The sequence below is a fragment of the Bos grunniens genome, chromosome X, assembly GCF_055505025.1.
Source record: "Bos grunniens cultivar Pamir isolate PY7600 chromosome X, Bosgru_T2T1.0, whole genome shotgun sequence".
In the NCBI taxonomy this organism is placed as follows: domain Eukaryota; kingdom Metazoa; phylum Chordata; class Mammalia; order Artiodactyla; family Bovidae; genus Bos; species Bos grunniens.
Genome location: NC_141194.1, coordinates 105,635,844 through 105,661,827, shown reverse-complemented (window position 1 = coordinate 105,661,827; position 25,984 = coordinate 105,635,844). Strand labels below are relative to the sequence as shown.

The 25,984-nt window shown below is 56.0% G+C and overlaps 3 protein-coding genes across 3 annotated transcripts; all 3 read left to right on the top strand.

The window, feature by feature from the left end:
- Window positions 1-100: 100 nt before the first annotated feature.
- ATP6AP1 (ATPase H+ transporting accessory protein 1) lies at window positions 101-7,891 on the top strand. The gene is made up of 10 exons (XM_086389460.1): window positions 101-270; window positions 490-616; window positions 3,409-3,483; window positions 3,750-3,943; window positions 4,464-4,504; window positions 5,246-5,331; window positions 5,697-5,938; window positions 6,418-6,465; window positions 6,559-6,790; window positions 7,003-7,891. Exons 1-10 carry the CDS (start codon window positions 119-121, stop codon window positions 7,210-7,212), a joined length of 1,407 nt encoding a protein of 468 aa, XP_086245586.1. The 5' UTR covers window positions 101-118; the 3' UTR covers window positions 7,213-7,891.
- A 614-nt stretch (window positions 7,892-8,505) lies between these two features.
- GDI1 (GDP dissociation inhibitor 1) lies at window positions 8,506-14,321 on the top strand. Its single transcript, XM_086389462.1, has 11 exons — window positions 8,506-8,636; window positions 9,708-9,815; window positions 9,973-10,072; window positions 10,221-10,355; window positions 10,823-11,021; window positions 11,287-11,418; window positions 11,946-12,045; window positions 12,398-12,569; window positions 12,873-13,017; window positions 13,143-13,197; window positions 13,288-14,321. Exons 1-11 carry the CDS (start codon window positions 8,592-8,594, stop codon window positions 13,438-13,440), a joined length of 1,344 nt encoding a protein of 447 aa, XP_086245588.1. The 5' UTR covers window positions 8,506-8,591; the 3' UTR covers window positions 13,441-14,321.
- Window positions 14,322-15,101: 780 nt separating this feature from the next.
- On the top strand, window positions 15,102-20,881 carry FAM50A (family with sequence similarity 50 member A). The gene is made up of 13 exons (XM_086389459.1): window positions 15,102-15,309; window positions 16,358-16,442; window positions 16,541-16,640; window positions 16,892-17,037; window positions 18,647-18,723; window positions 18,829-18,895; window positions 19,036-19,097; window positions 19,329-19,405; window positions 19,682-19,736; window positions 19,941-19,989; window positions 20,083-20,153; window positions 20,242-20,352; window positions 20,462-20,881. The coding sequence occupies exons 1-13, from the start codon at window positions 15,199-15,201 to the stop codon at window positions 20,468-20,470; spliced, it is 1,020 nt and encodes a 339-aa protein (XP_086245585.1). The 5' UTR covers window positions 15,102-15,198; the 3' UTR covers window positions 20,471-20,881.
- Window positions 20,882-25,984: the final 5,103 nt, after the last annotated feature.

Here is a 25,984-nt window from a genome sequence, read left to right as displayed (position 1 = left end):
TCTGGAGAGCCGTCTTGCGCCCGGACCAATGGCAGCTCAAGGCGGACTTTGGGCGGGGGCGTCGGTCACCTGATCCGCGGCGGCCGCGGTGGGTCCTGGCAGTACAGGCCGAGAGGTTATGATGGCGGCGACCGCGGCGGCTCAGGTGCGGGCGGGGACGCGGTGGGCTCCAGCGCTCTGCCGGATGCCATGGCTGCCGCTGATGCTGGTGGCGGCGGCAGCGGCGACGTCGGAGCAGCAGGTGCCGCTGGTGCTGTGGTCGAGTGACCGGTGAGCGGGGCGGGCTGCGCTGCGCGCCGCGGCGGTTGAGGGGCCCTAGCTCGACTCCGGAGCTGTCCTTGGCGGGGGCGGTGAGGCCCAGGGGGGGCTGTCCCTTGTTCGGAGGCCTGTAGCAAGGGCGCTGGCTCTGGGCCCCAGGCATCAAGCTGGGAGCCCACGGGCTTCGGATCTCAAGCCCCCGCTTGATAGCACCTCTCTATCCCCTGCCAGAGGCCTGTGGGCTCCTGCGGCCGACACCCACGAGGGCCATATCACCAGCGACATGCAGCTCTCCACCTACTTAGACCCCGCCCTGGAGCTGGGCCCCCGAAATGTGCTGCTGTTCCTGCAGGACAAGGTGCGCCTTCCCCAACCCTCTCTCCCTACGTCATTCAGGAGACAGCCCCCTCTCCCCCAGGACACTGAGGCCCATTCCCCGAGGGAAGCTGCAGTGACCTTGTCCAAACTGCAGAGAGGTGTGGTTCCTTCCTTAGGAAGGCCTGCGGGAGAATGTTCAGTGGGAATGGTGTGTGCCTGCTAAGTCGCTTCAGTCGTGTCTGATTCTTTGCTACTCTATGGGCTAATAGCCCGCCAGGCTCCTCTGTCCATGGGATTCTCTAGGCAAGAATACTGGAGTGGGTTGCCATGCCCTCCTCCAGGGGATCTTCCAAACCCCACTGATCAAACCTGGGTCTCCTGCATTGGCAGGCAGATTCTTCACAGTCTGAGCCACCAGGGATGCTCCTAGTCAAGAACAGTGGAGTGGGTTGCCATGCCTTCCTCCAAGGGATCTTCCCCACTCAGGGATAGAACCCACATCTCTTTAGGACACCTGGATTGGCAGGCGTTTTTTTTTTTTTTTTTTTAAACACTAGTGCCACCTGGGAAGACAAACAGCTAGCAGAGGATGGTTTCCATCCGTCTACCTCTGGGTTATGGGCACAACACCCTTCCACTGAGCCACTCAGCTGAGCATGGGAATGGTGAGGGCCCAGAAATGGCACCCACTTGATTGGGGGAAATAAGGGGTCAGAGGCCAGATGCTGATTGAGTACCAAACCCTTACCTGACTCACAACAAGGCAAGGATGATGAACCCTGTTTACAGATGAGAAGCCCAAGGATGGCAAGTGACTTGCCCAAGGTCACATAGCTATTGGGTGGCAGAGTTGTGATTCTGACTGTAATGATCGTAAGACAGAATGGAAGAATGATTGATCGCTTACTGAGTGCTTCATTCATACTAGCTGAGCTGATGTCATTATCTTGGTTTTACTGCCTAAGGAGCTAAGGGTTGTAGGATCAGCTGAAGTTCCATGGCTTGTGCAAGTCCCAGGTTATTCCAGCCTGAGTCTGTTGGACACCCCTCCCCCACTGTGATTTTGTGCTCATACCCAGCACACTGTTTACCCTCCCATCTGGGCATTTCTGGCCCTAAAGCAGGTATGCAGACCACAAGAAGATTCTAGGGCAGTGTAGGATTAGTGTTTGTGAGATTATTGAGCTTCTGCTTGTCTCTTCCTCATTGGTGGCCTGTTCGGGTCATTCCCTTTGTGGTCTTGCTCTGTGGGCAGAGGGTGGTAGCTGTGCTGGCCTGTAGTCCTTCCAGGAGGTGGTGAATAATGTAGTCAGACTGGAACTCAGTTCCAGTTCTATTGCTTACTGGCCTTTGGACATGTGAAATACTCTGCAAATACCAGTTTCCACATCTGTAAAAAGACACCACTGACATCAGAGGGCAGTGAGGAGCAATTCTGATAGTCCATGTAAAAGATCTGGCTGGCGCCCCCCCCACCCCCATCTGATGGCATTCACTCATTCATTCATTTGTCAAATATAGACTACCTACTCTGTGACAGGTATTGATTAAGTGCTGGGGACATAGCAATGAGCAGAATCACCCAAGCCCCTACTCCGAAGCAGCTAACACTCTTGTGAGGGTGAGAGGTTTACGTAAATGCTAAGTTGGTATGATATAACGTCAGCACTATAGTCCTTAGATAAGAAGGAAGCAGACTTGGGGACAGAGTGACTGGCAATGCTGTGTAACATAAAGAGGGAGCAGGCAAGTGCTCGCTGAGGAGGTGGTATTGAAGCAGAGATGTAAGCGGAGGTAGAGATGGAGCCATGTGGCTGGGGGAGGAAGGTATGCATTCCTGGCAGAGCAGCAGGTGCAAAGGGTGAGCCTGTGGAAGAGCTGGTGTGGCTGGAGTACAGTGAGTGAGAGAAAGGCTTAGGAGATGGTCAGTTGAGGAGCCTGGAGATGAGGGGGAAAGGGGTTGGTCGCAGTTCTAAAATGTGGCAGGAAGTCTTGGGTGATTTCGAACAGGGAGTGCACACAGGCTTTCTGAATGATAGCCTCGGCACCAGAGAGGCTCAGGATTCCTGCCCAGAAGGGCAAGGAGGCTGGGCAGGTGTGTATACTAAACACGATGACATCAGGGAAGCTGATTAAGATCACCTCTGGGCCTCCCTGGGAAAATACAGAGGAAGCTGGGAGTTGGAACGGAGGGCGAAAGTTGAAGGACATCCATAGGTTGTGGAGATTAGAAGGATGGGGGTCAGGGTGATTGTGGTCCAGAGTGCTCAGAAGCCTTCTGTGGTTGGTCCAGTGTGTTCTGAGATCTTCACCTCTGTCCCCTTCCACCAAAACTGGGGCGGGGAGGGGGGATTTCTCACCCTCCTTTGCAAAGGGTCCTGTGCAGACTGGACAAAGGCGGCTCCAGCTGTTGCAGCTGGCATGTAGGTTCTCTTTTTACTGGGCCTTCCGCCCCGGGGGCATGCAATCAGTGTTCTTAGCTGCTCCCAGCCCCCTCCCCACAGCTTCCCTCTTCTGTCCGAAGTTCCTCTTATCTCCAGGCAGGCCGTTGACTCTTACTCCTGAGGTTATCATGAGTCAGCTGCCCACACATTTTCTCCCAACCCCGTGACTGCCTTCCTTGTCTTCTTGCCCTGCTGAGAGGGTTGCTGGCGGAAAGAAAGAGAACCTTCCACACCCCTACCCCTAAAATGCACCCTCATGCTCCAGATCAAACCTGCCTCTAAATGAGATGTTGCTGGCCCTGCAGAAATGCCCAGGGCCAGTGTCTGCCCCCTGCCCTGGCCCCACATCTGTCCAACCTTCTGAGGCTGTTTCCCTCCCTTTTACTAGCTGAGCATTGAGGACTTCACAGCATATGGTGGCGTGTTTGGAAACAAGCAAGACAGCGCCTTTTCTAACCTGGAGGTAAGAGTCTACACCCAGCCGGTGACCCTGGAGGCCACCCCGTGCCTCCCTCCACCAGCATAATAGGAACTATCCCCTCAGGAACCAGAGACGTTGGCTTGATGGGGAAAGGCCAAGTGTCAGGGCCAGGAGTGTGGTGTGTTTTGTTTCTTACCTGGAGTGAGACCCGGTGTAGGTGTGGCTTGCTACCGAGGTCTGGGTAGCTGGCCGACCCTGGTCCCGTGGCCCCTTGCTAACTCATCTGCCTGTCTCCCCCCTGTTCCCAGAACGCCCTGGACCTGGCCCCCTCCTCTCTGGTGCTTCCTGCTGTTGACTGGTACGCGATCAGCACTCTGACCACTTACCTGCAGGAGAAGCTCGGGGCCAGCCCCCTGCACGTGGACTTGGCCACTCTCCAGGAACTGAAGCTCAATGCCAGCATCCCGGCCTTGCTGCTCATCCGCCTGCCCTACACAGCCAGGTATGGCTGGGCCTCTAGCCTCAGGGCCCAAGTTCTGGGGGCACAACTCTGTCCAGCCAAGCCGTCCTCCATTTAGCACCCTGAGGCCCTCCCAGAAGGCGTCTGTCTGGCCAGAAGAGGCAGGAAGGCCCTCCAGCCGGGTTGGGACTCAGGAGTCAGTGCCCAGCATCAAGCTAGGCCTCTCAGGCCTCCTGAGATGAGCCAGGCATGGGCCTCGCTAGCAGGGAACCAGCCTGCCTAGTGGGGACTGTTCATGGAGAGGTGGCAGGGACGTGACTGGGACTCTGGAGCTGGGGGAGAAGGCACAGGGGATTCCAGGCAGGGCCGCGAGGTGAGCAGAGGTCCTGGGAGGGGGGACTCGTGGTGGTGAGTGTGGCTCTTGGAGGCCCAGCTCGAGTGTTCTAAGTGGCGGGGCTATACCAGGGAATGCCAGGGCCTGGAGGGGCTTCAGGAGGCAGCCCAATGAGTGGCAGAGAGCCATCAGGATTTGGGCAGCTCGAACTTTATGTCTCTTCCCTAGCTCGGGTCTGATGGCACCGAAGGAAGTCCTCATGGGCAATGGTGAGTGGGGTCGGGGAAGGTGCACGGTTTCCATCTTTATCCAGCCCTTGGCCATGCGGAGCTGGCCCAGGTTCCTCAGCCCCTCTCCATTCCCAGGGGGCCTGGCTGCTTCTCCGAGCCCCTGGCAACTGGGCAAGATCCCTAGGCCTCGGCCCAAGCGTTGGATGCCCAGGGGCCTCCTCAGCACAGCCTGGAGCCAACTTCCACCCAGACAGCCTGCACCCTAGGGTCTGGGGGTTTAACACGCCAGCACTGTTTCAAACACCTGTTCTGAGAACTTGTCTCCCTTGCACTAGAGAGGACAGTTCTTCCTCCCAGAAAGGTCACCGGAAACTTGCCATGCTGGATTTGGTGTTTTCGGTAGCTGTCTGTCTTTCCTCTGTCCACGTGGGGGAGGCGGTGACTGGGGCCATGGTATCCCAGGGGAGGCCAGAAGCGGGGGGGATGATGAGAAGTGGCTGTTGAAACGGAAAATGCTACTGGGGGTTGATGGGAGCCGGCTCTTGGAGGGGCTCGGTGTCCCACATGGGGACATACTGGTTGCTAGGGTGAGAAGGGCTTCACAGTGGAGACATCTAGGGGTGCCCGCCTCCACAAGGTGATCTCACAGAGCGCCATCCAGAGAAGGCGCCCAGAGAGGGCATAGAAGGGTACAGCCTGCCTCTCCTGGCTTCTGCTGGGTACAGTGGCTGCGAGGGGCTGCCTCTGACCTGCGTTTCTGTTCTCCCCCTGGCCCCTCAGATGAGGTCATTGGGCAGGTGCTGAGCACACTCAAGTCAGAAGACATCCCCTACACGGCGGCCCTCACGGCGGTCCACCCTTCTAGGGTACGTGCCCATGCCCAGGGCTCCAGGAGGTGTGGTCGGGGAGCCTGGAGGGGGGCTGGTTCCTCTGGGCAGGTGTAGGGGTGGGGGGCATGGATGAGCCACAAAGTCAAGCAACCACTGCCCATCTCACCCCATTAGCCTTATGGGCTGGCATTTTCGGACATGAAGTCCAAGTGTTCTGAAGTTGCAAAGATTAGCAATGTCACAGAGGCTTAGGGGAAAGCTGCTCAAAGGAAGCTTTTGCATATGAGCATCACTGGTGGGACCAGAGATGGTGCTCAGTGGGGAGAGGAAGGGCAGGCTATCTGGTTCAGGGCTCGCCCCAAGGGCTGTTGAGAGAAGGTTTTGTGGGCTCTTGTCTGCAGGTGGCCCGCGATGTAGCCATGGTGACTGGGGGGCTGGGTCGCCAGCTGTTGCAGAGAACGGTGGTGCCGCCTACAATGAATGTCCCCGTGAGTTACAATGACAGTTACGACACCCGGATCCTCTTCTGGGCCCAAAACTTCTCAGTGGCATACGGGGAGCACTGGGAGGACCTGACCTCCCGCACCTTTGGGGTCCAGGACCTCAACCTGACTGGCTCCTTCTGGAACGACTCCGTTGCCAGGTGAGGGCAAAGTGCGTGCCCCTGCCTGGGTCTGTGTTGGGGGGCGTTCAGCGTGAAGACGCAGGTGGTGGTGTAGGGTGGGGCTGCTGCTCAGAGCTCTGCCTGCTCATGCCTTCTCATCCTTAGCTGGGGCCTTGGTTGTTAACAGTTCCTAATCACCCTGGATCCCAGTGCCACCCCCTTGGGCAGCCTCATGGCCCAGCCTGAGCACCTTAAGCAACTCCAAGAGGGAGTCTGGGGGTTCAGGGAACCCAGAGGAAGGAGCCCTCAGCTGGAGGTGGGGCACCTGTGTGCTACCCGGCTCCTGACTTGGAAAGGGATGGGGCCTCAGGTCTCCTATCTGTCAAGCTAGGGTGCTGGTTCTTTAGGTGGCTCTGCGGGAGGACCTGGTGCAGCTCAGGTAGAAGGAGACCTGAGGGCCTTGCTCAGAAGTGTTTTCAAGGCCATTCCAGAGTCTGAAAACCCCTCTTCCTCTGCAGGCTGGTGCTGACATATGACTCACTCTTTGGGACCATGGTGACATTCAAGTGAGTCTGAGAGGCAGGGGCAGGTGGGCTGCTGTGGCTCCAGCCTCTCCAGCTGCCTGACCCCGCTCCGCGGCGCACCCCCCCCCCCCCCAGGTTCATTCTGGCTAACAGCTACTACTCAGTGTCTGCCCGGCACTGGTTTACCTTGGAGAACCTGGAAATCCACAGCAACGGCTCCGTCGCCTACTTCAATGCCTCCCAGGTCACGGGGCCCAGCATTTATTCCTTCCACTGTGAGCATGTCAGCAGTGAAAACGAGGATGGCAACCTCCTTGTGCCTGACACGCAGCCCTCTCTTTGGCAGATGACTTTTCGGGACTTCCAGGTAGGAAGGGAGGAGGGACTGTGCCTGACAGTGGGGGAGCCCTGGCTGGAGGAGGGGTTCGGGGGGAGCAGAGGCCTGTGAAGGGTTTCTGGGTCCTTTCAGGTTTGGGCCTGGGAATGTAGTCCCATCCCCTTGCTGCTCTCTTCCCACCAGCTGGGGAACACTTACCTGGCCTCTCTGGGTGGGGCCATTCGGTGCTTTCTGTCCCTCAGATCCAGGCCTTCAATGTGACAGACAAGAAGTTCTCCTATGCTAGCGACTGTGCAGGCTTCTTCTCCCCGGGTATCTGGATGGGGTTGCTCACCTCCTTGTTCATGCTGTTCATCTTCACCTATGGCCTGCACATGATCCTCAGCCTCAAGACCATGGATCGCTTCGACGACCACAAGGGCCCCACCATCACTTTGACCCAGATCGTGTGATTCCACACCTGCGGGGGGGGGGGGGGTTGAGGGCGTGGCTGGGGTCCAGGTTGTCACCTCCCCATCAGAGGCCCACTGGGCAGGAAGGCTTCTCCCTCTTCCGCCATCCCACGACTCCCTGGCTCCCCCTAGCTTGTCAGGCTACCTGTTCAGCCTGCTGAGGGTCTTCCCTGGGCTGTCCACTCCCCACCACATCTCTCTCCACAAGGTGTATATATTTCTGCATAGACAGTAGACAGATCTCCCAGGCTTGATCATTATAAAGGTAGGGGCCGTTAGTTCTACAAAATCCACCCCGCTTCTCCTTATTTATTCTCATTTCTCCACTTTTGCTCCTTGCTGTTGATAGTGCTTTTGTGTAGCCAGTCCTCCCTTCCCAGGCTCTATGGGGTTCCTTGTAGCAGCCAGGAGCTGTTCCATTCCCTGAGTTTGGGGGGAGTGTGGAAGTACTATTTGTCTGTCCCGCTTAGCTGGCGTTATTGTTTTATTTTTTGGTGATGTGCTAACAATAAGGCGTACACTGGGGTTTATTCCTTTGGCCTAAGAAGGAAGGGACCTCCATGGCAGGTGGGCTGGGTGTGATCACGGGGTTTGGGACCTGTTCCTGTCGGGAGTACCCGGCAGGAGCCCCGGGGTGCTCGTGGTTTTCTTCCAAATAAAATAAAGACGGGTCGCCATGCTTGGGTTTCTTGTCACTCATTTCTGCGCTGGGCACAAGGGAGGATGCGCTTGGCTGAAGGCCGAGAGAGGAGGCCTGAGGATGGAGGGATGGAGGCTGCTTTTCCAGCGACCCAGCGGAGGCCGAGAGGGTCGTTCGCAAACTGGATTTCCCCCGGCCCCCGCCTTAGCGACTAGGGGAGGGCGGGGGCCTTCAGCGCCCGGGAGAGGGAGGCGGGGGAGACGGCCACGACAATAGTCGCCCCCACGTCCCCAGGGGCCCGCCTCGGGCTGCTGCAGCAGTGCGCACCCAGCCGGCGAGACCGCGCCGAGCTTCCCAGGGCGGGGCGCGCGAGGCTCCCGCGCACGGATCCCTGGCGGGTCTCAGCACCGTCTGCCAGGCCGCCCCGCCCCGCCCCGCCCCGCCTCACCGCCGTCTTTTCTAGGCCCTCGGCGAGGCGACGTGGCCAGCCGAATGGCGCGAGCGCTAGAGCCCGGGTCCCAGCAACCCTTCCCGGGAGGCAAGCGGGGACAGCAGGGCCCCTGGTCGGCGCAGCAGCGGCGGAGGGGAGGGGCCGGGACTCTTTGACGTGGCGGAGGGGTCGAGCGGCGCTGATGCGCCGCCATCTTTGGTCCACTGCGGCGGCGGCGGTGGCGGCGGCGGTGGCGGCTGTGGCGGAGGAGGAGGAGGAGCCGACGGGCGCTGACACCGAGGCCTGACCATGGACGAGGAATACGACGTGATTGTGCTGGGGACCGGACTCACCGTAAGTGCGGCCTCCGGGGTCCAGGGCGCCGCCTCTCTTTCTCCCTGGGATGCTGCAGCCCCCGGCCCCATCCTCCCATCAGTGCCTGCGCGGCGCTGTTCGGTCCCCAAAAAGACAGCCCCGTGCCCAACAACCGTGATGCGGCCTCCATCCCTGTCATGGCCGGTCTGCCAAGAAGCGGCCCCTTTTCTGGCTGTCTCTCTTGACCGATTCCCCGGGCCCGACCCCCGGCCCCTACCCAGGACCAACTTAACATCCCCTCTCATTTTGCGCTCATTCTGGCGGAGATGTGGTACAGGGACCTCCAGTCAGGTCGGGGCAGGGGGACTCGCCAGGGTGGGCTTTCATCCTGCCTCCCCAGGTTCTCAGGGGGCCCGAGGACCCAGGGAATGTTCCAGAAGGAGCCGCGGTGGGGACCGTGACCACATTCCCGCTACCCCACCCCGGTTTCCCATGGAGACCTCGGGGCTGAGGCGTATTTGTAGCCTTTGTCCTTGGGCTGGTGACAGTGACTGGTGAGGGTGTTTGCCCTCCCCCGAACCCTGTTGGACTGCTTCCCTGAGAGACGCCTCCCCCACAGTCGGGTGTGGAAGCCCCTACTGTGGCTGGGAAAGCTCAGGGTCAGGGGTTCCTCTTTGAGGAAAGCGGCCCAGGGTGGGGCCTGGGATTTCGGCACCATGCTAAGCCTTTCTTTACTTCCTTTTCGGGTCCTTTGCTTGTCCAGCTAGGCGATCCCTGTGTTTTTATCTGCCTTTTTGTGGGCTTCTACGTGGATAGGTGATTTTCTTGGCATCTTGGTTGCTTGAAGACCATCCATATGGCTGCTGGATATCCTTTTCCTTGTTCACCTTTTTACCCAGCAAGGTTATAAAAGGAAACCGTGGTCAAATGAAGGCGCCCCCCCCACCCAATTTCAGGCAGAGCGACCAGCCATAGATGCAAGGAGCTGTGTGTTGAGGCAGAGGCCCTTCAGGTTGACTCTCCCCTCAGGGTTGGAGTGGGGAACACGGTCAGGGCTGCTGGTGGGAATGTGGGCAGATGGGAGTGCAGTGAACATTGCCCCTCACTCAGGAATGTATCCTGTCGGGTATCATGTCTGTGAACGGGAAGAAGGTGCTGCACATGGACCGGAACCCCTACTATGGGGGCGAGAGCTCCTCCATCACCCCCCTGGAGGAGGTAGGCTGCTCCGGGCCTGGGCCTGTCCCTTGTTAACCTCTTGCATGGGGTGCTGAATGAAGCAGCTCCCCAGGTTTTCTGGGTGGGGGGCGGGGGCGGGAGGGGATTCCTTGAGATGCATCTTTCTGTCTCTCTCTTCCCCTTCCCCTGCCTGCAGCTGTATAAGCGTTTTCAGTTGCTGGAGGGGCCCCCTGAGACAATGGGCCGGGGCCGAGACTGGAACGTTGACTTGATCCCCAAATTCCTCATGGCCAATGGTGAGGGAGACGAAGGAGGTATTGTGGGGGGCAGGGTGATTGGGACAAGCAGAGAAGGGTCAGACTGCAGACCAGGGACAGACAGACCAGCTCGAGCTTGTGAAGGGAGCCATGCTGACCCTGTTGCCTTGCCCACACCACCCCGCAGGGCAGCTCGTGAAGATGCTACTGTATACAGAGGTGACACGCTACCTGGACTTCAAGGTGGTGGAGGGCAGCTTTGTCTACAAGGGGGGCAAGATCTACAAAGTACCATCTACTGAGACTGAAGCCTTGGCTTCCAGTGAGTGTGGGTCCCGTGAGCCAGGGAATCGAAGGGGGGGGTGGAAGAGGGGACAGCTATCGAGAGCAGGGTGGCCCTTGCTGCAGGTCATGTTTCTTGTGCAGTACCAAAAGCCCCTTGCTCTATCATCCCCCTGTGTGCACCCACTGGTTGCTAGGAGGGGAGTCCGAGTGTGAAGGGAATACGGTCTCCTGGACAGATTTCAGCTTTTGACAGGGGCTTCACCTAATCAGTGAAACATCCCCAATGTCAGAGCTGGGAGGGCCCTCAGAGGCTGTCCAGCCAGACTCACTGTTGGTACAGTTGAGGAAACAGGCCAATAAGCACAGAGGGGTTAATTGAAAATCACACAGTGGTCGGCAAGAGAACCCTGCTGGGAGTTAGGGCACCTGCTTGCTCTGCCTGCCTGGCAGGTGGAGAGGTTCACAGCCCGCACCTCAGTGGTGCTTTGCATGTGGCCCTCGCAGACCTGATGGGCATGTTTGAGAAACGGCGCTTCCGCAAGTTCCTGGTGTTCGTGGCAAACTTTGATGAGAACGACCCCAAGACCTTTGAGGGCGTCGACCCCCAGAACACCAGCATGCGTGACGTCTACCGGAAGTTTGACTTGGGCCAGGATGTCATTGACTTCACTGGCCATGCCCTGGCGCTCTACCGCACTGATGAGTGAGGGGAAACTGGCATGGCATATTACCCCTCAGCCGGCCCACACCCTGCCCTCCCCACTCCTGCCTGCTGCTCTCTTGGCTCACCCTGAGTACTTCCCGTACTCAGCTCTGGGCTCACTCACCTGTCACCTTTTCTGTCCCTTCCCTGCGTTTGACCCATGGTCTTTCCCAGGCCTGCAAGGGTGGGAAGGCTGGCCTGATGCCAGGGTGGGGTGCACTGGGCCTTCTGCTCTTGGAGCCTCTTCTGACCCTATTTCCCCCAGCTACCTGGACCAGCCATGTCTTGAGACCATCAACCGCATCAAGTTGTACAGCGAATCCCTGGCTCGGTATGGAAAGAGCCCGTATCTGTACCCACTCTATGGCCTTGGCGAGCTGCCCCAAGGCTTTGCAAGGTGAGGGCGTGGCTTCTGTTGGTTGGCAGTGGAGAAGGCTGAGGCCAACAATGGGAAGGGTCCCCTTGGGCATCTCCACTGTGTTTTGTTACTTTCCCACTGTGGGCTTAGTTTACTTCCCACCATCCTCGGGTGATGGCAGCCCAGTGGGACATTGAAGTGCAGAGATGAAGGACCACAGATAGGGCTCGTTTGGCTCCTAGCTGGAGTCAGATGGCACAAGGACTGGGCCTGTGGCCTTGAAACCTCCGGTCGGATTCTTCAGAGCCATTCATTCTATTCCCTGGGATGTTTCTCTGAGGAGCTACCCTCATAGTAGCCCTTTGCTCGAAATTTCTGGCATTAAGTGTAGAGAGGAGGGCCCCTTCCAGGTTCAGTCTTGAGGTCCTGGCAACAACAAAGCTTGGAAGAGCCCCCAGGTCTCCTGAGCTCTGCCTGCCTGAGGCCACCTTCTCCATGCCCTGTGCTGCCGGGCTGGTCCCCTTGTCTCCCAGGAGGCACCCTCATGGTTCCTCTCCCCACTGTAGATTGAGTGCCATCTACGGGGGGACGTACATGCTGAACAAACCAGTGGACGACATCATCATGGAGAATGGCAAGGTGGTGGGCGTGAAGTCCGAGGGCGAGGTGAGCCTTCCTGCTGCACAGGCGTGCTGGTCTGGGTGGGGCTCGGCCCATCCTTTGAGACCCTCTTCCCGGTCACCTTAGCTCTGCTGGGGCTCCTGCAACTCGGCCAGGCGCCTCAGCCCGGGGACCAGGGCTCCAGAGGAAGACGGTCGTCACTGCTGTCAGCAGACAGCTGTGGATGAGGGCCCAGCTTCCCGAGGTGTGGGAGGAGAATGTACGCTATGGGAGGGGTGATGGTGACAGCTTTGGGGAGTGGCCCGCCTACCAGAGCTGCCAGCCCTCCCTGGGTGTCCTGGCCCTCAGACATGGAGTGGGGGTCAGATAGGGCCAAGGCCTTCTGGTGCTTTCACAGGTGGCCCGCTGCAAGCAGCTGATCTGTGACCCCAGCTATGTTCCTGACCGCGTGCGGAAGGCCGGCCAGGTTATCCGTATCATCTGCATCCTCAGCCACCCGATCAAGAACACCAACGATGCCAACTCCTGCCAAATCATCATCCCCCAGAACCAGGTCAACAGGAAGTCAGGTAGGCCAAGCCCCACATGACTTCCTCCAGTGTGTTCTCTTCTTTGGGGTAGCCCTGTCTCGCTGCCCCCCACCCCCAGCCCGGGGGCTGGCTCTCTGCTCAATCCCTCCATGGAAGAGCAGGGATCCACATCACGGTCCCCATGCCTTGAGGCCCTAGGGAGGGATGCTTCCTTTCCACGAGGGCGGCTGCTGGGATGTGGCCAGCTCTGCAGGGCTGGGGAGGGGCAGGAGGGCCCAAGTTGAGCTTGGCCCCCAGAAGCCTCCCACGTACCCCTGCTAATGGAGCCTTTCTTGTGGGCAGACATCTACGTGTGCATGATCTCCTATGCACACAATGTGGCCGCGCAGGGCAAGTACATTGCCATCGCCAGCACCACAGTGGAGACCACAGATCCCGAAAAGGAGGTTGAGCCGGCCCTGGAGCTGCTGGAGCCCATTGACCAGAAGTGAGGGGCTGAGGGGCTGGGGCTGGAGCTGGGGGGAGGAAGGGAGCCAGGGAGCTGGAGGACGGACATCAGGGAGGGCAAGGCTGATCCTGAGACTTGTTTCAGTCCCTCCATCTGCCCCTCAGGTTTGTGGCCATCAGTGACTTGTACGAGCCCATCGATGATGGTTCCGAGAGCCAGGTAAGCAGCTTGTCTTGGCCCTGGGTCCTGGCTGCTGGCCCAGGGCCCCTGCCCCACTCACCTCGGGCCCTGGGCGCTGGCTGTTTCCAGGTGTTCTGTTCCTGCTCCTACGATGCCACCACACACTTTGAGACAACCTGCAACGACATCAAAGACATCTACAAGCGCATGGCAGGCTCCGCCTTTGACTTTGAGAACATGAAGCGCAAACAGAATGATGTCTTTGGGGAAGCTGACCAGTGATGGCTGACCCCTAGCCCAGCCCCTGGTGCCCTCTCCCCCAACCTGTCTGTTCTCCCTGAAGGCTGGGGAGACGGGTGTGGCTGGGCGTCCCTGTTTCCAACATCTTCTGCTTCCCCTACCACATTCCTGTCATCCACCTCATTGATTCACTGACCAAATCCTTAACCTTAGTGATGGTTTGGGAGATGGGGCGGGGGGTTGGTTAGTATCCTCCTTCTTGGCCCTTCCTTATCCTGGGGAAAGGGGGTTCCTCTCCTTGTGTGTGTATCTTCCCCCCACCCCTAATTCTTCTGCTCTGTTTGGGAAGAACGTGGAGGAAAGCTGATTTCTGCCCCCATTGCTCTTACCCCTACTGTAGTGGCCTTTGGAGATGCCCCCTGCCTCCCCCCACCAACTCTAGTGTGTTGGAAAGAAGGGGCCCTCCCAGCACAAAGTTACATTCCTTTCCCTAGTCCATCCCCGTAATTTATTCTAATTTATTAACTTTGGCCCACCCTGTGTGAGAAAGGAGCCCTGTCCTCTGCAACCTCGCGGTGTGCCCTGGGGCTGTGGAACAGCTACCCTGGCCGGGCCTGCCTGACCCTGGCAACCCTGGCACAACTTGGGAAGGGAGAGGGCTTGGGTGTGGCCTCGTTGGAGGTTGATCTTGTTTTTGTTTCTTGTCTTTGTGTCCGCTGGTACTGGCTGAGAGAGAAATGACGTGTGAACAAAGCAGAAGGAGGTGGGAAAATGGATCCAAATCCCCTGTGCCCTGCCCACCCTATTCCTTCCCATTAGTGGTGGGAAATCCTTATCTTGCAAAGTGAATGTGTCCCTTTCCCCATCCTCTAGTGTATTTCACAGAAAACAAACTCTCCCAATAAAACTGTGTTGAAATCTGAGCCTAGATCTTTAGTTTTTTCTTCTCAAAGCTGTTTTCAGGCCAGGGCCTTGGCTCCCTGGGCTGCCCTGCTCTCTTGCACAGGCTTGGGACTACACGTCGTTTAGCTTTGTTCCCGATGGCTATAAAATGTGAATTCCTTCATCAGGGAATTGCAGAGCTCCTGAACTGAAGGGAGCAGGTCACATCACCCTGCCCAAGGCTACATATCACAGGTCACATCACCCTGCCCAAGGCCACACATTGAGCTAGTACTGACATCCAGGACTCCAACCCTTGGGGGTCAATGTGAGGGAAATGGGAGATGGGTCCAGCTTGCGGTGGGGGTTGAGGTGGCGGAAACAGAGGTACAGGGCCCCTGCCTTCAGGCCAAGAAGGAGGAGGAGGAGGCAGAGGGGACTCAGGCCCAGTCCCGTGGCCTGGGGAAACAGGACTGGGGCCCAGTCCTGGGAGGGGAGTCAAAATCAAGGATGCAGAAGTAACCAGAGGGACTTCAGGCAGGGAGGCAGCAAAGGGACTGAGGGGATCTACCCTTAGACTGAGATCAACACTGAAGACGTGAAGGGTCCGGGGTGGGGGCAGCCTTGGGGTCAACAGAAGGAAGTAGGACTGGGGACCCAGCCTCAGGCCAGGGCTTATTGTGAAACTGATGGGGAAGCTAGAAGAGCGGGATCGTCCAGTCTCCGAGGGCCGGCGGGGCGGGGCCACTAGGGGGCAGGGCGACTGGTGGTCACGTGTCTGGGCGGGGCGGGGCGAGGCGGCTGCGCGATCCCTGGTGGCTGACGTCAAGGCGCGGGCGTCAGCGGACCGAGCCGCCGTCTCCACAGCCGCTCCGGAGCCCTAGCTAGTCCGTCGTCGCCGTCGCCGCCGCCGCCGCCATGGCTCAGTACAAGGGTGCCGCCAGCGAGGCGGGCCGCGCCATGCACCTCATGAAGAAGCGGGAGAAGCAGCGCGAGCAGATGGAGCAGATGAAGCAGAGGATTGCTGAGGTGCTGGCCGGGCCGGGGCCCCTCACAGCAGGCGCTCGAACCGCCGCCCCGACTTCCCGGGACCCCGCGAGAACCTGGGCGGCGGGACTGGAGTGCAGGCGGCGGGTTGGGGTGGGAACATTGCTCGCCAATCTCCAACAAGGGGCGGAAGCAGGCCGGCGACAGTCTGCTCCTCTGTAAAATGGGCCCAAAAGGCTGAGGCGAGCTAGGTTGTGACAAGCCTGCAACAGGAAGGAGCCACATTCAGTGGTTGCATGTGTGGCAATTGGGGCGACCCTCGAGGGTACAGAGCATCCTGTCTCTCTGGCTCCTCAATGCCCGGGTTCAGTGGCTCTCCGGAAGAGCGGGCCCCAACCACTCTGCCGGCCACTGAACCCGGTTCAACTAATACAGGCAGGCGGGAGGGTCCTAGGTGCTAGCGGTTCACTAAGGGCTTCTGTGAGTGGCCGCTGGTGGTGGGCCACCCCACTTAGGTCTTTGGGGGCCTTGGGTCCCGCGACAGCCGGGAAGTGGCTGCATGCTGAGGCCCGACTGCTGCCTCAATTTACACTCAAGCCCCAACCCGGCTGTTGCCCTGTGGCCAGATGGAGGTCCATCTCTCTGTGGAGGTTCATACAGTGGTATGCAGTGGGATGGGGCAAGCCTGGAGCGAGGGGGCCTCATGAGGGAGCCACACTGCTCAGTGAGGGTCTAGGCCCCCATCTGCTCTCCGCTTCCTCTTGTCACTCCTTGCCTTGGGTCTCCAGAGCTTCAGCTCAAGAGCTGGGTGTGAAAAATACCAAAGGCAGGTAGGACCCACGGCTCCAGACTACTGAGTGAGCAGGACATGTGGATGGACCAGAACAGTGCAGGGAAACCACCCCACTTGGCTGCCTGGGCACTTGGAAGAGCCTCTCACAGCCCCGTGGGACCCTCCATCAGGCAAAGGGGCCATGTCTTTCCCAAGGCCACATCATAGTCTAGGGACTCATTTGGGATGAGAACCCAGGTCCCCATTTCCATGGTGGGGTGGCAGGTGGCCATCATCACTGCTCTGCCTCCTGGACAGGAGAACATAATGAAGTCCAACATTGACAAGAAGTTCTCTGCACACTACGACGCTGTGGAGGCTGAGCTCAAGTCCAGCACTGTGGGTATGCAAAGCGTTTGTGCCCCCACTCCTGGCCCAAGGCCCGCTGCGTGGTTCGCTCTGGGTGACCGCCTTTCACCCCCCTGTCTCCTTAACTCTCAGGTCTTGTGACCCTGAACGACATGAAGGCTAAGCAGGAGGCACTGGTGAAGGAGCGGGAGAAGCAACTCGCCAAGAAGGAGCAGTCGAAGGAGCTGCAGCTGTGGGTCCTCCCCTCCAGATGGAGCTTGTGTTTGGGGGCGGGTGAGGCTGTTCCTGCTTGTGGAAGCCGGGAGGTGGGGGTGCCTTTTGATCATCAGAGCGCTGCTGGTGAACTTGAACGGACCCAGGGCGGTAGGACTCTGGGCCTGTGCTGTCTGGGACCTGCCCTGCACTGAGCACACAGGTGGCTCTGGGTCGGAAAATGGGCCTTGGGGGTGTGGACGTGCATGGTAGCCACCCGTGCCTTGGCAGGAAGCTGGAGAAGCTGCGAGAAAAGGAGCGCAAGAAGGAGGCCAAGCGGAAGATCTCCAGCTTGTCCTTCACCCTGGAGGAAGAAGAGGCAGGCGAGGAGGAGGAGGAGATGGTGGCCATGGATGAGGAGGAGCTGGAAAGGGAAGGTGAGGGCAGGCTGGGGATGGGTTCAGCAGGCAGAGCTCTGTCTGGGTCTCGAATGAAGAAGCACATCCACCAACAACCTTGACTGCTCACCACATTTGCGGCCTTGAACCTCAGAAGTTGGGGCAAGAGAGAGAGCCAAGTCTTCACTGTGGCAAAGCTGAGTAGAGGGCTTGCTTTCTGGTGGCAGACTGAGTGGGAACCAGGTATGCAGTCCCTTGGCGGAGGTGTGGGGCTCATATGACTGGGGCACCAAACTGTTAATAATTTCAGTGTAAATTGACACAACCATAGACATTAAGTGGCTGCTAATTGGACAGAGCAGCTCTTGCCCAAGGGAACAGGGGGTAACAGGGAAGACTTGGGAAGGCTGGTGAGCAAGAACCAAGATGTCATGGGGCTCCTGTGTGCCGAGCACACACTTGCAGATGGGCTAGAACCAAGGCAGACGGACAGACACTGGGCACCGTCTCTGTCCTGGTGGGAGTCACACAGGACACCATGCACCCCACTGGGGCCAGAGGAGAGGGGATGATTTGAGTTGGGCCTTCAGGGTGAGGGGAATTTCATTAGCACCCAGAGATGTGGGGAGTTGGGAGGCGTGTAGAGTTGAGAGATGAGTGTGCCCAGAAGTGGAGCCAGCGGGAGTGCACACATTTTAGGCCTAGGGAGGGTGCAGCTGCAGGCCTGGAGGGGGTGGGTGTTTAGAAAGCCTAATGGTCTGGGATCTGTATGGTAGAACTGAGGCAGGGGTTGGCACAGGGACAGCTTTGAGTGGAGCAGCCAGTGGTGTCAGGAGAAAGAGCGAAGAGCCTGCCAGCCTCTTGGGGGAAACCCCGGGATAGTCTTTGTAGTATTTAGTAACGTTAAGTATTTGGTGTCTAAAACGTTCCCATTGGCAGGTCAGTTGCATTGGCTGTTAGCTGCATCTGTGTAGCAGAGGCTACCTTTGGGACAGCACAGGTCTAGAGGGAGGCTTTCAACCTCACTGTGTGTCACTGGGGCTTTATGGGTGCTTCCCCTCCCCATGGAGATTTTGTTTTGGGGGCCTGGCCGTTGGTACCCAGTGTAGAATTTTTAAAAATATTTTTATTTATTTGGCTGTGCTGGATCTTTCTTATAGGATCTGTAGTTGCAGCATGTGAACTCTTAGCTGTGCCATGCAAACTCTTAGTTGTGGCATGTGGAATCTAGTTCCCTGACCAAAGATCGAACCTAGGCCCCTTGCATTGGGAGCACGGAGTTGTAGCCTCTGGACCACCAGGGAAGTCCCCGGTGTGGAATTTTTGTAAGTTGTCCAGGCTCTGGAACCCTTGCCCTGGAGTGTGGACTCATCTTCTAGGTTGGCGGTTCTCAAAGAGTGATCCAGTGACCCTAGGGTCTCTGAGACCCTTTGGAGAGGTCTGCGAGGTCAAAACCATCTTCATCATCCTGTGAAGACATCTTTGGCCTTCTGTACACTTGTTCTTTCACCACTGTGCTGTGGATTTTTTCATAGATCATGTGACATGGCGTGACGTCCTTCTCTGACAGTTGATAGAGTTGATACAGTTGCCCCCCTGAGGCAAGGGCCATCATACTGTTGACTTCTTGTGTCTTCTTTTGCTCCAGAGATCACCACAAAGAAGAAAAAAATGGGGAAGAACCCAGATGTGGACACAAGCTTCTTGCCTGACCGAGACCGGGAGGTAAAGGTGGCGTGACCCTGGCAGAGGCTTTCAGTCAGGAAGCGGGGGCCACGCGTGCCCCCTGAGCAGCCTTGGGCCTCCCTGCTTTGCCTATTTCTCTTCCAGGAGGAGGAGAATCGGCTCCGGGAGGAGCTACGGCAAGAGTGGGAAGCCAAGCAGGAGAAGATTAAGAGTGAGAGTTCCTGGAGTGGGAGGCGTGCAGCCCGGGGCGGGGGCCATGCCTGCTTTCCTGTGAATGCTGCTCTGGGCAGTGCCCTGAGCCCCAGGGATCTGGCAGGGGTCTGGAGGCCAAGCAGCAGGTCTGTCTTGTAGGTGAGGAGATTGAGATCACCTTCAGTTACTGGGATGGCTCTGGGCACCGGCGCACAGTCAAGGTAGGTGATGTGAAGCCTGTGCCCCATTTCCCTTGCTCTTGGGCCCAGCCTTCCATTGGGAAGGAACTGTCAGTCCTGACAAAGCTCACAGACCCTTTGGGATGAGTGGCCTGGGGGGAGCAGGGAAGAGGGCAGTGAGTGTTCCAGGGTGCCTTCCTTCTCGAGGGCCCTCTTCTGGGCTTCCATCCTCCTTTCCCAACCCCTTGGTTTCCTGCATGCCTGTTCACACAGATGAAGAAGGGCAACACGATGCAGCAATTCCTGCAGAAGGCACTCGAGATCCTGCGCAAAGACTTTAGCGAACTCAGGTGGGGCTGTGTGGGCGTGTGAGTACATGTGAACATGTGCACCAGATACTGCAGCCTCAGCCTGGCACCTGGGACCCCAAGTGGCAGCTCCTGCTTGTGGCATACTGGGCACTGCGCTCCTGAGAAAGGAGTTCAGGCCCCTTTTTCCATCCCTCTCCCCATGGGGAGCTGGGGTAGGAAGTGCCTTCCAGACTGGGCTGCCTGCTAGCCTCGCAGGCCTCCTGCACTGGCGCCTGGTATCCTTGACCAGTGGCTTCCTCGTCTTTTCTTCCTCAGATCGGCAGGGGTGGAGCAGCTCATGTACATCAAGGAGGACTTAATCATACCCCACGTTAGTCCCTTCTGTGTCCTTGCGGCCCCAGGCGGTGTGGTAGGGAGGGTCTCAGGCTTTGGCATACCCAGGGAGTTCGAGGGGGCCCTTCCTGCTCTAGATCTTTGGCTTGGGTGGGCAGGGTCGGAGCCGGGCTTGCAGGCAGCTAGCTGTGAGACACCGAAATGAGTCACCCACTGTCACTTTCCTGTGCTTGGCTTGTAGCACCACAGCTTCTACGACTTCATCGTCACCAAGGCTCGAGGGAAAAGTGGTGAGTGCACCCGGCCATGCCCTCCTTCCTGAGCTTGCCCCTGTTGTAGGGTGGCAGCTGAGAGGGGTGGGGTCTGGACCCTTGTCCCTGCAGGGCCCCTCTTCAATTTTGACGTTCATGATGACGTGAGGCTGCTCAGTGACGCCACCGTGGAGAAGGATGAGGTATGTTTGGGGCCCGCCAGGGCAGGGAGGAGGGGGCAGGCATCCAGCAGCCCTGAGCTATAGCATCTGGGCCTCTTCCCGTCCTTAGTCGCACGCAGGCAAGGTGGTGCTGCGGAGCTGGTATGAGAAAAACAAGCACATCTTCCCCGCCAGCCGCTGGGAGCCCTACGACCCCGAGAAGAAGTGGGACAAGTACACGGTATGGAAGCCCTCGAGCGCAGGGTGGAAGCCCAGCCGGGCTGGCAGGCTGGAGGCCCACCCAGCCCCACTCTGCTCACCTCCTCCTCTGTCCTCTCGTCCCGCACCAGATCCGATGACATGGTGGCAGTGTGGCCCCGGCTCCCTGCGGTCCCCTCCTCTGGTCCCCAGGACTCCGGGTGCCCAGCTCCCCGCTCCTGAGATGGGATCGGACCTGCTCAGCCCCTGCCCTGGCGCTGTTGGTTCCTGCCTGTTTCTTTCATGACACTTGGATCACCCGATGTGTGTTTTGTCTAAAAACTTTTTTTGATCGAGCTAAAATTCACATACGATGAAATTCACTGTTGCGACCATGTGAAAGTATACCACACGGGTATTGCGTACATTCACGGTGTTGTGAATCACCCCTGAAGGAGACCCCATGTTCATTAGCAGCCAGCCCCTCACCCCCCTTAGTCTATTTCCTGTCTCTTTGGATTTGCTTATTCTGGAAGTTTCGATTAACAGAATTATACAGTATCTCTGCTTTCTGTGTCTTGCAAGAGTGTGTTTTTCAGGGATTTGAGGGTGGAAGGTGATTGGGTGGAAACGCGAATCCGTGGAGGCAGGAGGGGGCACTTGTGATCCACTGGGGGCCTAGGCAGGCCCAGCTGTCCTTGTAGCCAGCCTGTCCCCACCACAACCCCTATGTGGGTAGGAAGGCCATTCCTCCCTGGGCTGCCCACCCAGGCCCCTCGGTCTCCTTTGTGTCTCCCAGTGGCCCATTCCGTAAGGGCCATAGCTGTCCTGTGGCTCCCAGCTGCCCTGTGTCCCCATCACAACGTTTCTCCCCAGTGCTGACACAGGAAGGCCACTGTGGGTGCCCTGTACCCACCGCTTGCCCACCTCACCCTGGCAAGCTCTGCACACACTGCCCTGGAGCTGGCTGCTCTCATCGCCCCCAGGGGGGCACGCCCTGACTTGAGGGTGTCATTCGTGCCCCACCTCGGTGGCCCCTTCCAACTCCTAATTCCCCCGGACCCAGCTCCAGGAGGCTGAGGAAGGTAAGCTGACCACCTTCTTCACTTTGCCTGCAAAGGGCAGTGGATAGCCCCCAGCCAGTGGTGAACAACATCCCAGCTCTGGGTCTGGCCCCACGTCCCAGGCCAATGGGCAGAACTGATGGTAGTGGTGGGCTCTGCCCAGTGCAGTCTCCCTTGCCCTCCTCGTCTGGCAGGGCCCTGTCAGCCCTGGCCTGGGGAGGCCCATCTGGCAGCTAGGAGCTGTCACTTGGGCTTCCTCACCCTGTGTTTGGGGCAGGGCCATCTGGGGTCACTTGGAGGAGGGAGGAGGGGAGCATAGGCCAGAGCACCTGGGGCACAGCGGGGAGGGGTGGGCAGGCCTGGCCCTAAGCCCTGGATGTGGGGGACAACTCTGAGAAAGTCAATGGGGCCTTTTGTGGGGTTCCAGAAACCTCAGAGAAGGAATCCTCTGGCCTGCACCAACCCTCTCCTGCCCTCTTTGAGAAGCCATCAGAAGAGTGGTTTCCTGCGGAGAGGGAGCCCTTCAGCAGCTCACCCAGGGCTGGATGGTTTCTGAGGGACGCGTGATGCAACGAAAACCTGACGCGGTCAAATAAAATAAAAAAGAAGACATTTCCCAACAGCCTCTGCCTCTGTGCAGCTTGAAGGATTCTTAGTTCTCTGCCCAAGGATTGAACCCACGCTCTCTGTGGTGAAAGCTGAGTCTTAACCACTGGATCACCAGGGAAGGCATAATTAAGTTTCCAGAGAGTGATAGATTTTTCTCCCTACACCCCTCCCATTTTGTAGCATGATCACCGGGTGAGAATCCTGGCTCCCCAGCTTCACCAACACGGTACTGTCATTCCCGAAGAGGGGGGACACTTATGCAACCTGAGATGGCACATGTGGTCTCTCACTGGGGGATTTTTTTTTTCAACTGAGGAGAAATTCACAACAAAAAAAGTAACCATTAACCATTTAAAAATGCACATTTCAGTGGTACTGAGTACATTTCATAATGTTGTGAAGCTATCACCTCTATCTACTCCAAGAATAATTTTAGCACCTCAAAAGGAGAGAAGAGGGGGTAGGGGTAAAAAAAAAAAAGGAGAGAAGAAATGTCTGTTGTTTTAGCTACTCAGTTTGTGGAACTTTGTTTTGACAGCCACAGGAAACAAACACCCCTTACTTAGACAATGGAGAAAAATGAATTTGACATGGGTTGTAGACCTAAAAGTAAAAGCTAAAACTAAAAAAAGCATATAAATGAAACAAGGGAGGAAATCTTTGTAACCTTGCTCTAGGCAATCTGGGCAAAGTTTTCTTGCACAGGATACAAAAAATAATCATAAAAAGAAAAACTGATATATCAGACTTCACAAAAATGCAAACTTTTGCTCTTTAAAAGATATGAAAATGAATACACAAGCCAGTAGATTCGAGAAAAGAAAATATTTTTATGACAGAGGGGTGGTATCCAGAACACATTCACACAGACATACAGAAACTCCTGCAAATCAATAAAAATTAGACAAACATCCCAACTTCTTTGTTGCTGTGCTGCACAGCATGCAGGATCTTAGTTCCCTGACCACAGATCGAACCTGGGTGCCCTGCATTGGGAGCATGGAGTCTTAGCCACTGGACCACCAGGGAAGTCCCTGTAAACAGTGTTTAAACACAGCACTTTTACTTTATACCTTCAGTTTTAAGACAAAAGAAACTAAACAACAAAAGTCCTGCAAGGAAATTCCAGACCCCTCTCAGTAGGTTTATTTGTCCTAGGGACAAATCCTTGACTCTGAAAGTGCTCTCTATGCATTATTGGAGGATCAAGCAAATGAGTCAATACGTCAGTGGTGTTGGGAGCCAGGTCTCCCAATGCTGAAGGGAGATACAAATATACACTGGGGAAAGGCTAGGAAGTTTTGCTGTGGAATTGGAGTGGGGGACATCAGTATGTATGTATTCAGGATTTTTTTTTTTTTTTTAATATAGCCTGTGTGTAGGGGTTTCCCAGGTGGCCCTAGTGGTAAAGAACCCACCTGCCGATGCAGGAGACGTGGGTTCAATCCCTGGGTTGGCAAGATCCCCTGAAGGAGGGCATGGCAACCCACTCCAGTATTCTTGCCTGGAGAATCCCATGGACAGAGGAGCCTGGCTGCCTACAGTCCATACGGTTGTACAGAGTCAGACACGACTGAAGTGACTTAGCACACACAGCACGGGGAACTATTAATAAGATCCTGCATTCCATGTAGTGTGATAAAAAAAAATTAATGGGTTACAATCCATCAAAGAAAATCCACATCCACGAGTCCACACAGATAATGTATATATAGATAGATAAACAGGAGTTCTTTCTGAAAGGATGCCATTGAGTAGGAGGGATCATAAAGGGAGAAAAAGCACTGTTTTGTAACCATCATCTTGAGGTTTGGAACTTAGCAACTATGAAAATGAAAGTCATGTCCAACTCTTTGTGACCCCATGGACTGTAGCCCACTAGGCTCCTCTGTCCATTCTCCAGGGAAGAATACTGGACTGGGTAGCCTTTCCCTTCTCCAGGAGATCTTCCCCACCCAGGGATCGAACCCAGGTCTCCCGCACTGTGGGCAGATTCTTTACCAGCTGAGCCACAAGGGAAGCCCAAGAATACTGGAGTGGCTAGCCTATCCCTTCTCCAGGGGATCTTGCCCACCCAGGAATCGAACCGGGTCTCTTGCATTGCAGGCAGATTCTTTACCAACTGAACTATCAGAGAAGCCCATTGAGAAACTGGTAGTTACCACCTTAACTAAATGCTTAAAGTTAACATCACAGTGAAGGGACAAAACAATAACACTTGCCTCTTGATAAGAAGCACAGAGAGGGCCTGGCAACCTCCCACCACACATAGCCCGAATCTTGCCCTGAGAAAACATCAGACAAATGAAACCTGAGGACGGTCCACCAAATACCTGGCCTGCACTCTTCAAAAATGTCCATGTCATGAAAGGCCAAGAAAAGCAGGAGTTTTCCAGATTAAAGGGGGCCAATGAGACATGAGAATGAAATGCCATGTGGGGTCCTAGACTGGATCCTGGATCAGGAAAAACAAAACTATAAAGGACATCATGGGGACAATTGGTGAAATTTTAACAAGACCTTAGATAAAATATCATCATATCAACATTAACATTTCTGAGTTGAGAGTTATACTATGGTTATGTAAGAGGTTATAATTACTATAGTACAGTAATTATGCTGTGAGTGAGTGAGTAAAAGTCACTCAGTCGTGTCTGACTTTTTGCGACCCCATGGACTATACAGTCTGTGTAATCCTCCAGGCCAGAATACTGGAGTGGGTAGCCTTTCCCTTCTCCAGGGAGTCTTCCCAGCCCAGGGATGGAGCCCAGGTCTCCCGCATTGCAGATGGATTCTTTATGAGCTGAGCCACCAGGGAAGCCAATTATGCTGTAGTTATGAAACACAGAGGGAAGTATTTAGGGGTTAAGGGGTAAGCTGTATGAAACTTAGACATAGTTGAGAAACTATTTTCATTATAATTTTTCAGAATATCAGCCTCATAGGTTTTTTTCTTCTTTTATTTCTTTGTTTTTGGCTGTGCTGGGTCTTTGCTGCTGCACGGGCTTCTCATTGCAGTGGCTTTTCTCTTGTTGTGGAGCACGGGCTCTAGGGTACGTGGTTTACAGTAGTTGTGGCTTCTGAGCTCTAGAGCACAGGCCCAATAGTTGTGGCACATGGGGCTAGTTGCTCTGAGGAATGTGGGATCTTCCCGGACCAGGGATCAAACCCATGTCTCCTGCATTGGCAGGTGGATTCTTTACCACTGGAGCCACCAAGGAAGCCTGAGAAAACATTATTCTAATATATGAAATAAAAATATATGCACCCACAAGAGACAAAGAGAATGAGAAAGCAAATGGAACAAAATATGAACTCTTGGTGAATGTGAGTTAAGGGTACATGGGAGCTTTCTGTACATTTATTATAGCTTTTCTGTAAGTCTGAAATACTTTCAAATTATAAAGTTAAAAAGAAAATGCCCACTTCTATCCAACATTTGACTGGAGAGTGTTCAGTTCAGTTGCTCAGTTGTGTCCGACTCTTTGCGACCCTATGGACTGCAGCACACCAGGCTTCCCTGTCCATCGCCAACTCCCAGAGCTTGCTCAAACTCATGTCCATCGAGTCGGTGATGCCATCCAACCATCTCATCCTCTGTTGTCCCCTTCTCCTTCTGCCTTCAACCTTTCCCAGCATCAGGGTCTTTTCCAATGAGTCAGTTCTTCGCATCAGGTGGTCAAAGGTTTGGAGCTTCAGCTTCAGCATGGGTCCTTCCAATTAATATTCAGGACTGGTTTCCTTTAGGATTGACTGGTTTGATCTCCTTGCAGTCTGAAGGACTCTCAAGAGTCTTTTCCAACACCACAGTTCAAAAGTATCAATTATTTGGCACTCAGACTTCTTTATGGTCAAACTCACACATCTATACATGACTGCTGGAAAAACCATACCTTTGACTATACGGACCTTTGTTGGAAAAATAATGTCTCTACTTTTTAATATGCTGTCTAGATTGGTCATAGCTTTTCTTCCAAGGAGCAAGCGTCTTTGAATTTTATG